General features: G+C 45.1%; 1 protein-coding gene across 4 annotated transcripts in view; it reads left to right on the top strand.

The window, feature by feature from the left end:
* LOC146049924 (zinc finger and BTB domain-containing protein 25-like) overlaps nt 1–4537 on the top strand; it is a 41040-nt gene extending 36503 nt beyond the window's left edge. For all 4 annotated transcript variants that reach the window (XM_083166607.1, XM_083166608.1, XM_083166610.1 and 1 more), the window contains exon 3: nt 2444–4537. In XM_083166607.1, the coding sequence (XP_083022733.1) occupies nt 2444–3188 (745 nt within the window). In that variant the 3' untranslated portion in view covers nt 3189–4537. The remainder of the gene's footprint in view (nt 1–2443) is intronic.
* The last annotated feature ends 8178 nt before the right edge of the window (nt 4538–12715 follow it).

The raw sequence follows: 12715 nt of genomic DNA, 5'->3' as shown, positions 1-12715 counted from the left end.
AGATGCACTATTCCAGTACAGTACACCGATTCTTAATGATTGGCATTGTAGATAAGCTTTATGTACTCTGTGCATATGATGTAAAGTAAAATTCTTTATTTTATCATATTTATTTTATAGATGCACTGCAATGTTGACATTAGTACACTAATTACTGCACTATTAGGTTTATTTTTGGGTGTGTTTTTTTTTTTTTTTTTTTACCAGATTAGCCCCTTATAATTTTGGGGATGCTTGGATGTTCTCAGGTTGGACACAATGCGGATGTTCCCCTAATTTGGCAAAGTTTTTGCAACCATGCATGCATGCAAAGTCACACAGTTCATGTGTCCCACAGTGTCTGTGCAGGGATGTTTCTAGACAATTTGGCTCCCAGTGAGCACACTAAAAAAATACACCCCACTGATAAAAGGGGTGTGGTCTCACTGCAATGGGTGTGGCCTTTCAGAAAAAAAGACTTGTACCATGTAATCATATTATGCCCCACACAGACCATAATGCCCCTTGCACCATATTTATGTTATGTCTGTCTGAGGGTTGTGAACTGTTGCACCAGGGAACAGGGAGTGGGAGGTCAGGCATGAGCCCGTGACCGCTGTTTAGGACGGCCACGGCGAACCCTACACTCTCTCTGTTGAGCACCTCGAGCAGATGACAAACCCCTGCGAAGGCTAGTCTTCACCTGTGGCCGCCACGTCCGAAGGAGCGCGTTATGCCCGCTCCAACCCCGATGCAGCCAGGTCTTATGAGGGGACAAAGAGCTTGCAATCGTCAGAGGTTGGCTCAAGAGTAATGACTAGCTAATGGGCCTATGCTGGTAATGACCCCTATCTGCCGGCACCAGGCCAAGGACGGGAATGCGACCCAGTCGCAGGCACAAAGAGAGAGCTGCGGGGAATCTCTAAGAAGAGGTAACAAGGACTGGAAGCGAATCCCCAAAACAAAAACCAGAATAAACAGGAACGCCCTGCCTACCCCAAAGGACTAAAGAAGGGCAAAGAGAACAGAAATAAGGTACTGGTAATCACCAGAGAGGGAGACAGGCTGGGCCCACGGAGGGGTGGACGCCTGTGCCCTTAAACTAACAAACAGGCTAAGTAGCCAAAAAGATAGTAACACTGGCCGGCTTGCTGCCGGTAAATAAAGGCAATAACACCAGGCTCCACTGGAGCACTTACGTGAGCTGGGACAGATGATGGAACCTGAAGCTGTCAGCAGGGTCACGAAGAGATCAAGAGGCACAGACTTGAAACAGAGTCTGGGAGCAGATACCAAGGGCGGGCAGCGGGACTGCTGGATAACCTCAGCAAGAAGACACCAAAGAACTGCAAACCACCGGGGACCAGAAACAGCTTGGCAGAGCTATAACCGGCGTCTGTGTGCAGCAGACGCCGGCCTTTTATTTGAATCTGGCGTTCCCTGAATGACGCCGGCGTCTGACATCGTCAGCTGCCGGGTGGAAGTCCGGGCACGTTGCCTAGCAACGTCCCGGCGTCAGATTGCGGTCTGGGACGTTGCCTGGCAACGTCCCCAGCTCTGCTGCACTGACCGCCCACCACCGACTGCCCGGAATCCCCAGCATCCGGACGGCGGCTACAGAAGCTGGAAGGCCGCCTGGCAGCGTCCCCGGCGCTGCTGTGCTGACCCCGCACCGCCGTGTGTCCGGGATTCCCGGCACCCGGACGACGGTACCTAACAATTTAGGCCTCACATAGTAAATCCCTTTATGATTATGCCACACTACCTGCTCGTTGTCAGGGGTTTCATGCGGCTCCCACCACAATCCTGGTGCTGTTCGCACCTGCCAGTGCCTCCTTTACCATCTAGTAGATGTTCCTCCCAAAATGGTGGCTGCCGCCTCCTCTTCTATCACCTTTCAAAAGTGTCTCCTCTGAGGCTGCATCCATTTTGGGTGGGACATTTTCTACAATTTTCCTTGCGGACAGCCAAATCGCATGGAATACTGTCCTGAGTTGCAGGACCAATAGAGCCACAATGACTATTGGGGTTGTTGTGTGGTGTTTAAACAGATGCATGAAGATATTGCGCTTACATATCCTGTACATTGACCGTCATACCCTGATGCAGATTCTGCACCTTGGAAGTGACTGATGTAAGTTCCAATAATGCTCCCGATGGCTGCTGCTGCTAAAAATGTGTGTCCCTTGTGCAGTCAGACATATAGCTGTACACCAAAGGAAGGGCAATACCATAAAGTCACATACACGACTACTACCAAAATCCCCTAAAGCAGTTTTAACAGACTCAAAATCAACCCCTAGGCATACAGAGAAAAGAAGTAATATCTGTATTAGGTGTATTCTCTTCTACTGTACTAGATTGTGTGTATGTATTGCCTGTTCTTACATTGATATTTGTGGTGTGATATAAATTTTATAATATAACATTCTTCACAATATATCTGTTTTGTTTTCTCCCATAGCGAATGCATTAAGATCCAGCCAACCGACATCCAGCCAGACATTTTCAGCTACCTTTTACATGTCATGTACACAGGGAAAAACCCCAAACAAAATGTGGATCATTTCCGATTGGAGGAAGGAATTAAATTTCTCCATGCCAATCTTGTGCCAACACATCCCTGTAAACCAACTCCAGCATTACCGTCAGAAACTGTACAATCCTCCAATTTATATGGGATTCAGATCTCAAGCACTCAGAAAGCACCAAAGGAGACCATTACTCTGAGAAACAACCCACCAAGTGCGACCAGACCTCCCCCACAAGGAGAGCATCCTCAATTACAGTTGTCTCTCGCCATCGGACTTGAAGGAGTAGGTTCAGATCAGCGAAGCTCGCATCTTCCCGGTCAGGTTGACTCCACAGTGAAATCATTAGAAGATATTCAGAAGGCTGCAAGATCCATAAAGCAGGAGACCTGTGATCCTGAAAGATCTCCACACCAATCCCTGCCATCTTCAGAAGAGCTAGAGTCCTCCTTCAGTAATGCGGTCAGCAGAGCATACTCATGCCACTATTGTGGTGAACGTTTTGAATCCTGCGTTACATTGAAAGACCACTTGCATATCCATGTATCTCAGGCTCTTCCATTTGGGGTCCCCACATTAGGGATGGACATCGGAAGCCCATCATCAAATGATAGCTGGGCATCCGACATTGAATCTTTCGATGTGATGGTCACTGACCATTGCATTAAAACAATTTGATACAAAAAATTCATATGATTTGTGCACGTGCAAAAAAAAAAAAAAAGCATGGCTGGCTGGGGGGGGGGGGTTAGGCACAGAAGCACTGCTCTGTTGCTGCATGGGGCGAGACCATCAGAGAACCATTCAATGCAAACCAGGCAGAACAGTTCCAACTCAACCAACTATCTTTTTTGGTGATAGACACTGATCCCATTGAGATACATTTTTAGTTTTTGCTGAAGAGGAAGTTCAGCTGTACGGTGTGCGGTCATAGATTTGTAAGAAGGAGCCTGTTGCTGGAACACTTAAACACACACAAAACAAAGCCACACAAACTAAACAGATACCAATGGTTTGGTAGTTCAATGGAAAGACTTCTCAAAACTACAGTAACAATATAACTGATAATTTCCAGAAAGAACCCGACACAATGGTGGAAACACCAGAGTTTTTTTTAGAGAACTCTAATCCACAACTACACAGGAAAATGTGGAATCTGTTCTACTTGAATATTATATATGTATATGGGACTTTTATATTGTGTTAGTTTTTTGGGTTCTTGTGTAGTTTCATGGCGCCGTGCTACTTCCGGGTTGGGGACGCTCGCCAAACTATCTAAAATAAAGTAACTTAACTCCATGCCAACGTAGATAGTTCATACCCCCACTATCCACGTTGGCATGGAGTTGCGTTTAGATAGTGTGGCGAGCGCAGCGAGCAACCAAGCCCGCAGCGTGGGCGAGCGAAGCGAGCCCCGCAAGGGGACTCAGACGCACGGCGCCATGCTGGCGCCGTTAAACTACACAAGTGCCGTTTTTTGTTAGACAATATTCTTTATTTTCTTGTTCTAAGTAATACTATTATGGTGGATTGTAGCATTTTTATATATATAAATTGTCATAACTATCTTTTAAGAGTGTTATTCATTAGTAATGTACATTGTTCAAGATGTAATGCAGTGGTTCCCAAACTTTTTGAATCACGGCACTCTAGAGCATCAAAATATTTTCAAGGCACCCCCTAGGCCAAATGCTTCTTATTGAGCAATTCAGAAAAAAAATATTAAAGTAAGTGCATTGTGTTTATATGTCACAGTTATCTGGTAAGGGACAGGATTTGCTTCTGTTTGTCCACATATATTATGATTGGCAGCCACAAGCACTGGTTTTGCCTGGTACATTGACCATAAATAATATGAATTGTTCTTGGTCCACCAACCCAAGGCATCCCTGCAAGTGTCCTGAGGCACACCAGGGTGCATAGGCACACAGTTTGGGAACCACTGATGTAATGTGATGTATTTGTCACAAAGGTAATGTGATTTTGCATACAGTTTCCGTAAATAAAATAAATGTTGGCAATATTTAGCACTTCTTGGCGAGTTATCCAACTACTATTATACAGAAACCACTATTAGACATACAAGACTGTGTAAACAGTTTTGTCAGATGTGTGAAAATTGCTGGATAGTAAGAATGCTTTAAGAAGAAAAAAGTAGAAGTGCTAATAGTGTATTTTTTATCAATTAACAGAAGAGAAATTTAAAGTAACTCAATATTTGGTGTGACCACCCTTTGCCTTCAAAACAGCATCAATTCTTTTAGGTATACTTGCACAAAGTCAGGAAATTTGTAGAATTATATTCAGGTGCATGACTAACCAATCATATGAATATTGATAATTATTTTCATAGGTTGAAACCCATTCATAAACAGAAACCGGATTTTGAACAGCCAAACTCTGCTACAACGGTGAGGTTTTGGAATCGTTTAAGGTCACAGTTCATACACTACGGCAAGACTGAGCACAGCAACAAGACACAAGGTTGCTATACTGCATTAACTAGGTCTCTCCCTGACAAAGATTTAAATGCAAACTGGGGTTTAAAGATGCGCTGTTCAATCTTTTTTGAACAAGCACAAAGAAACGGGCATCATTGAGGACCGTAGATGCAGTGGTCAGCCAAGAAAGCTTAGGGCATCAGATGAAAGACACATTTTGCTTATTTCCATTAGAAATAAGAAGATATCCAGCAAGTACCATCAACTCAGACCTGGTAGAAACCAGTGGTACCCATGTACAACCATCTACTGTTCTGACAAGTTTGGCCAGAAGTGGTCTTCATGGAAGAATTGCTGCCAAAAAGACATACCTTTGTTGTGAATACAAGGCCATGCGACTCAACTATGAAATCATAGAAACTGGGGTGCATAAAAATGGTGCAGGTGCTCTGGACTGATCAGTCAAAATTTTAAATATTTGCCTATAACAAAAGGCAATTTGTTCGCAGAAGGGCTGGAGAGCGGCACAGAATTGAGTGTCTACATGCCACAGTGAAGCATGGTGGAGGTCCCTTTTAAATTTGCAACTGTATTTCAGCATATAGATTTGGAGATTTGGTCAGGAGCAATGCTGTCAAAATACAAGCAGATGCTTATACATCATACAAAATCAACAGGTAGGGATGACTATCAACACATCCGCCATCGATGGCTTTTAAAACCGGAACCAATGATGGCTATAAAACATTCTATCACCAGCCATCGATGGTTCCCATCATCGCTTAGCTGCGCATGCGCAGAAGAAAGGGGGTGCCACCCCACCGGGAGGTGCATGCATGTCAATCTAGTTAAAGTTTCTTCTGCGCATGTGTGCACCTCCCGGCCGGGCACCGCTGGGGGGACCGTACTCACTAATGAAATATGTCAGCACTCCGGCGGGTCACGTGGGGTACGAGCCGAGGAGGGACTGGGACGGACCAGCATGATTGATGGACAAAGGGGGAGGGGTCCTGGACGGGGCGCGGTCCACCATCCTCGGCGTGTAATTGTTTATGAATTTGAGCCCCCTGAAGCTGCCCAGTGCCACATCGCTGGCCGAAGAAGTTGCAAACTGTTGAGACCCGGACCAGTGCGGTAGACAGGATATGGACTGTGTGGCTGACTGACTGTCTGACTGGACGGGGGGGGGGGGGACAAAAACATCACCATCAGATGCCTTCGATCTATGGCATTAAACTATTCGACCCTCCCCTATCGATGGCCAAAACATCGAGCACTAGGTCCTGACCATCAATGTTTTGGGAACGTCGATAGTCGATGGCCATCCCTACCATCAGGGAGATGTCTGATGTCTCAAAATTTATACTGCACCAGTACAATGACCCCAAACAAACAGCCAATGTCAATAAGAACTACCTTCATTTTAAAGAAGGAGTCATGAAAGTCATGATTTGACCCCCACAGAGCCCTGATCTCAACATCATAGAGTCTGGGATTACATGAAGAGATAGAAGGATGTGAGCAAGCATCATCAAAAGATATGTGGTTAGTTATTCAGGATATTTGAAACAATCTCCCGGCCAAGTTCCTTCAAAAACTGTGTACCTAGAAGAATTAATGCTCACATCAAATAGGGGTCACATAAAATATTGATTGATTTTAGATTTCTCTTCTGTTTATTCACTTTGCTTTTTGTTAATTGATAAAAAAAAATAAACTATTAATACTGCTTTCACATTGCAGGTGACTTTAAAACGGGTCTGAGCCTTGAGACCTTTCACATTGCAGGTGAAAACCGTTTTAAAAATCATTTAATACCATTCAAACATTCAACCCGTTTAACCCCCAAGGGACACGTTTCAAGCCATTGAAATAGAGCTGTTCAAACTGCCAAAAAACGGCTTTAAAACGTGTAGGACTCTGCTTTTTAACCGTGTTGAAATACCGGTTAACTTTAACCGGTAAATCAACTCGGGCACTTTCACATTGCAGCCTTAAACGTTTTAAAATGGAAAAAAAACGGCAATATACCGTTTTAAAAGTGCGATGTGAAAGGGGTATAATACTTCTATTTTTTAAAGCATTCTTATTGTGCATTGTTTTTTTCCACACCTGCCTAAAACTTTTGCACAATACTGTGCTTAATTGTATATTATAACTTTCTTCAGTTTCAGGTAAATGATTTCTTGCTGAAGTAGTAATGTGTGTTCTTGTTTTACAATGCATTTAAGTATTCATTTCTTTTAATCTTCTCAAATATATTGTGACAGGGAAATGGAAAAATGAGTTGTAACAATAACCGATTTTCCTTGATGAAAGACAATACTGTAACATTTCTGAAAGGTGTGAAATGATAATCAGTCCTTTGTCTCATTTTGGGAATAGATTTTCTAAACGATTGTCCTGATTATTCTGATTAAATCCCAGATTCAAGTAAAGCCTGCGGAGTATTCCGAGAAAGATTTCAAAGTAAAAGAACAAGGTCATTATACAACTAATTATCTCAGAAAACCAATTAGCATTCTTTTAATGGAGAAAACGTTGCTGTGTTGATAATGCTGTCCATCATCCCTGAGTGTATGCTTAAAAGTGCTTTTCCAAAATTGTAGAAAATGGCATTGAGAGGAATTCAATTGCTGGTGAATTCTTTCAGCCGGCCGGCGAATCAGCATGACAAAAGCTGTGCTGTACGGCTACCCGATCTAACACAAACGTGTTTTGCTGTCTCATAGGGGCCCTTATTCTGGTTCACTCGCAAAGGCAAATTCCTTTTCAAATGGATAAAACCATGCGCACTGCAAAGGGGGGGGGGGGGCAGATGTAACATGTGCAGAGAGAATTAGATTTGGGTGGTGTTTGACTTCAAAGTGAGATCTATATTGCAGTGTAAAAATAAAGCAATCAGATTTTTCCCTGCACACAAACAAAATAACTCACCCAAATCTAATTCTCTCTGCACATGTTACAACTGCCCCACCTGCAGTGCACATAGGTTTGTCCATTTGAGAAGGAATTTGCCTATGTGAGTGAATCAGAATAACCCCCAGGGTATCAAGCACTTTTTATAAATCTGTCATTTGCCCGGTCGGACGAGATGGGGAGTCATCGTTGGCTTTTAAACACTGCGGCAAGGGCAATTCACACTTTTTGTCAGCATTAAATTCCCTAATTGTGTCCCAACGCTGTGTGCTTGGCAGAAAAGTCAGGTGAAAGCAAGTTTGCGCCCAATAACATCACTCATGTTTACTTGTGTTCTACAGAGGTGCACAGCAAAGTTATAGGCTACCATACAGATAGATCGCCTCTCAGCCAGCGCCAGGGATCGCCAGACTGTCCCCGCTCGCTCCATCTGACTGGGACGCGTGAGGGACGGCGGGGTATGCAAACCCTGCCCGTCTCCGCTTCAGGGAGATGGGCAGGGTAGGGGGGGGGGGGTGCGGGGAGGCAGTGGGGACCGGCGAATAGCAACGGGGAGGCAGCAGCGGGAAGCTCCTTCAGAATGGGGCGTGCAAGCATCTCATGCGCACGCGCCCCCTTCTGACGGATGGCGGGGGCTACCGATTCTATCGCTACAATGAGAGGGGCTCCCTCTGTTTACTATCAAGATTTGCATAGTCAAACATTGTGGTAGCACACCATGGAGACATGAATCTCCCCAATCATATTATGCTTCCATTTTTACAAGGTGTTCCCTTGAGCTTGGTGTGTACTGGCTGGGACACAGTATCTTGCTCTGCTAGTTTAGTGAAATTCTTAATTGAAGTTCAATGTTTTTTTGTAGCAGTCTTTGTATAAACTCAATATAAAGGTCATTCTTTGGGCCTTATTCTACATTGCATGCAGGTCTGAATCTGGCTGCATTTCAGGAATCAGCTGATCATGAACCATAGAATCGTATACACATGCATGTGTATGGCCTGGGCAATTCTGAATCGCATACACATGAAATGCATATAGTCTGCTGATTCTGAATCGCATACACATGCTTTTGTATGGTCTGGGGGATTATGGATCAAATAGACATTAAAGGGGAAATTTACTAAAGGAAATTTGTAAAAAAATAGGTGTATTTGTATCCAGAAATACACTTATTTTTGACATTTACTAACCCGAAAATACGGCAATTCGTATTCGTAATGATGTGCTATCAATACGAATACGAATTGCCGTATTTTCGGGATAGTAAATGTCAAAAATAAGTGTATTTCTGGATACAAATACACCTATTTTTTACAAATTTCCTTTAGTAAATGTCCCCCTTACTATCCCGAAAATACGGCAATTCATATTCGTATTGATAGCAAATCAATACGACTACGAATTGCCGTATTTTTGGGATAGTAAATGTCAAAAATAAGTGTATTTCTGGATACAAACACACCTATTTTTACACCTATTTTTTACAAATTTCCTTTAGTAAATTCCCCCCTAAATGTATAGCTTGCTGATTCTGAATCACATGCATACATACATATGCGCGCTTATGGCCGGATGATTCTGAATCTTATGCACACATATAGCCTGGTGGTTCTGAATCACATATACATGCACACATCTACCTGGGCGATTCTGAAATGCATACACATGAAATGCGTATAGTCTGCTGATTCTGAATCACATACACAGGCACGCATTTAGCCCGGTGATTCTAAATTGCAAACAGACATGAAGCTGGGTGGTTCTCAATCACATACACGTGCACAGTTATGGCTGGGTGATCCTAAATCTCAAACACATGCACAGGGCCACCAAGAGGGGGGTGGAGCGGGTACTAATTACCGGGGCTTGCTGTAGGGGCCCAGCTTGTTTGAGAGGCCCGGCGGGAGAGCTCATGCTGAGCCTGCTGTCAGCACAGAACATGCCGTACGTGTGCTGCTGATGAGGGGAGGGGGGGCAATAACATTCCCCCTAAACATTTTGGGAGTGTGGACTAATGACGGGAGGTGGCCTATCAATTTTAAAGTGCATATACATTCGTGTATGGCTGGGCAATTCTGAATCTCAGGAGAGATGGCAAAAATGTTAAAGTTCAATACTAAACTTTATATCAAAAGGGTTAGGAAAAACACAAAGAGAAAGCAGCCATTGTGGTTTACGAAAGAAGTAGTACTGTAATGCTGCCCATACACTTATGCCATCAGATGCGATGGGACATCGCGATGCGATGTCCCATCGCATCAAGTGTTGCCTAGTGCAGCACCTGATGTTGCATGCCATCTGTGATGGACATCGGGTGCTGCGGGGTACTACCTGGCTGGTGACCGGAGCTGTCAGGCAGCAGGACTCGGCAGCGGCAGCATATGACTTTGAAATACTGGATGGCCCTCTGATTGGCCAAAGCCGCTGAGACTGAGAGCTCTCTCAGCCAATCAGTGGCCGCTGATTGGCTGAGAGAGCTCTCTCTCTCTCTCAGGGGCCGTCCAGTTTTTCAAGTCATCTGCTGCCACCGCCAAGTCCCGCCGCCTGAAAGCTCCACCGCTCCGGTCCCCAGCTCCCACTATGGTACCGGCTTCCGCTCCTCGTCCGCCACCGTAGGCTCCGGTCCCCATCCCTGCCCTGCTCCCGCTAAGGTACCGGCTCCCGCTCCTCAACCGCCGGGTCCGGTCCTCATCCCTGCCCGCTCCCCATCCATGCCCCGCTCCCGCAGCTGATTGCATTCGAGCAATCGCATGTGGTTAAAAACCACATGCGATTGCTCATGCTATTCGAAAAATATTATGTTCAGCTCATAATATTTATCGATGCGACATTCGGCGGCGTGCCTGCGCATTGCGCGGAATGTCAGCTTCAAAATGCATGCAGTCATTTGATTTATCGGCCAGATGTGGCCGAAATCAAATGATTGCATGCAATATCTGACGTATGTATGGGCAGCATAAGTATGGTAAAAGCAAAAGAGAGGAAATATAAGCCGACACAAAAAAATGGAGACAAAGAGATGTATGTTGTTAGACAGATTTGTTGATTGGGGGAGTGTTCACAGAGGTGGAAGACACAGAGGCACAGAAGACACAGAGGAAGAGACCGCGGCAGACCAGCTGGATGCTGTGGACTTGAAAAAGTCTCCGTTGCCATAGAGACGAAACGCGTCGACGTCACTTCCTGTTACGTCTGCAAACCTCCGTGACTCCCTCACTCACCAGTCCACAGCATCCAGCTGGTCTGCCGCGGTCTCCAGCTAACGAGCCACCGTCATCTGGGCAGCAGCTCCTGCATGTAAATCCAGCGGTCGAGTTCCACTCCCGCTTCCTGGCGATCATTCCAGCCGTTGATACCTCCGGACACCTATACCAGCACCTACAGACGGTCAATCACATCAGACCCATCACTCAAACGGGTAGAGCCATCTAACATCAAGCTCCCCGCCTGCAACGCTATCTGATCGGGTACGAGCTGACACCAACATAAGCTCCCCGACGCCTCCCACCACTATACCAACGGAGGGTGAGATATTGCAAATTGCCTCTAGTGCCGCACTTTGGGCATTGTACCATCCGTCATATTAACCCTGCATGTGCTTTCCAATCATCTACTTACTGTGCTGCTTATTCATCTGCATCATTTCCCCTCCCCCTTCCCCATTCATCCTGGCTATCCCCAGTGACTACAACTAACCTTACCATCTAATCTTTAACCCATCACGGAGCTCCCATACAGTTTGCAAACGTAACCTCATATATGGCCATTTAGGTATTTTTATTATATTGTATCAATTATTGTTACTAATTTTTATGTATGAATTGTTTTATTTTTTGTCTTATATATAAAATTTCTACATTTTCAGCAGTGTGTCCAGTGTTATTCTGTCCAGTGGTATTATTATAAGTACAAAATTGATTTACTAGCAGCGCAAGGTGGTTTTAAAAAAATCCTCTCGCAGTATAAATAATGTCTGCATTTCTATGTAGCCCACACATGTTTTACAGCTTTATTTTTTACATTGCAATTTAGACTTCAGTTTGAAACAACGAAAATCTAATACCGCTTTCAGATCGCATTGTCGGGTCAGAGTTGGCATTGAGATCCTGGGTCCACCACTATCACATTAAACCCAGGTTGTCTGGCGACCCGCAGTTTAACTCTTCTTATATCCCAGGTTGAATTGCCGGGTTGGTCGACACGGGATATAAGGTTTGGTGCTTTCACCCCACACCTCAACCAGGGTCTTCCCGGCAATAACCCAGGTTTGAGGTGTGATGTGAAAGGGGTATATTTCTCTTGTATGCTCTTGATTTCTCTCGATTTGGGCTGATTTCTCCCAATTCAGATGGGCTGAGAAATCAGGTGAAATCGGCACAAATCCAATGCCCGTTTCCGTGCGCATCAGACCGGAGTCAGAGGTTGGACCTGCTTGCACGTCTGTCCTCCGACTTGGACCCCTTCCTGGCGGCAGGGGATACATCACATGTCAAGGGAGCGCAGGTCCTGGGCAGCTCAGGGGGGATCATATGACCATACACTGCTGCGAGAAGTCGCAGCAGTGTATGGCCACCTTTAGGGCACGATTTAGTAAGACTCAGTCCCCAGCGTATTCGCGACTGGGACCGATGGTGCGTCTCCGCACATGCGTATGTTTATATACGAATGTGCAGGGCCGCAGTACGAACGCCTTCATCGACTATCACAGTTGACAATGGAGTTTGTACAGAGGGGGGCGGGCAGGGGCTGGCACATGGGGACACAGCCAACTTGAATCGCCCCCTTAGTTTCAAAAGAAAACATACCCATTGCTAGCAAAAACAAGGCCTTTTACATTTCATAGAA

Source organism: Crinia signifera, chromosome 12 (genome assembly GCF_055691185.1).
Source record: "Crinia signifera chromosome 12, ASM5569118v1, whole genome shotgun sequence".
Classification (NCBI taxonomy): domain Eukaryota; kingdom Metazoa; phylum Chordata; class Amphibia; order Anura; family Myobatrachidae; genus Crinia; species Crinia signifera.
This window is presented reverse-complemented; position numbering and strand designations above follow the sequence as displayed.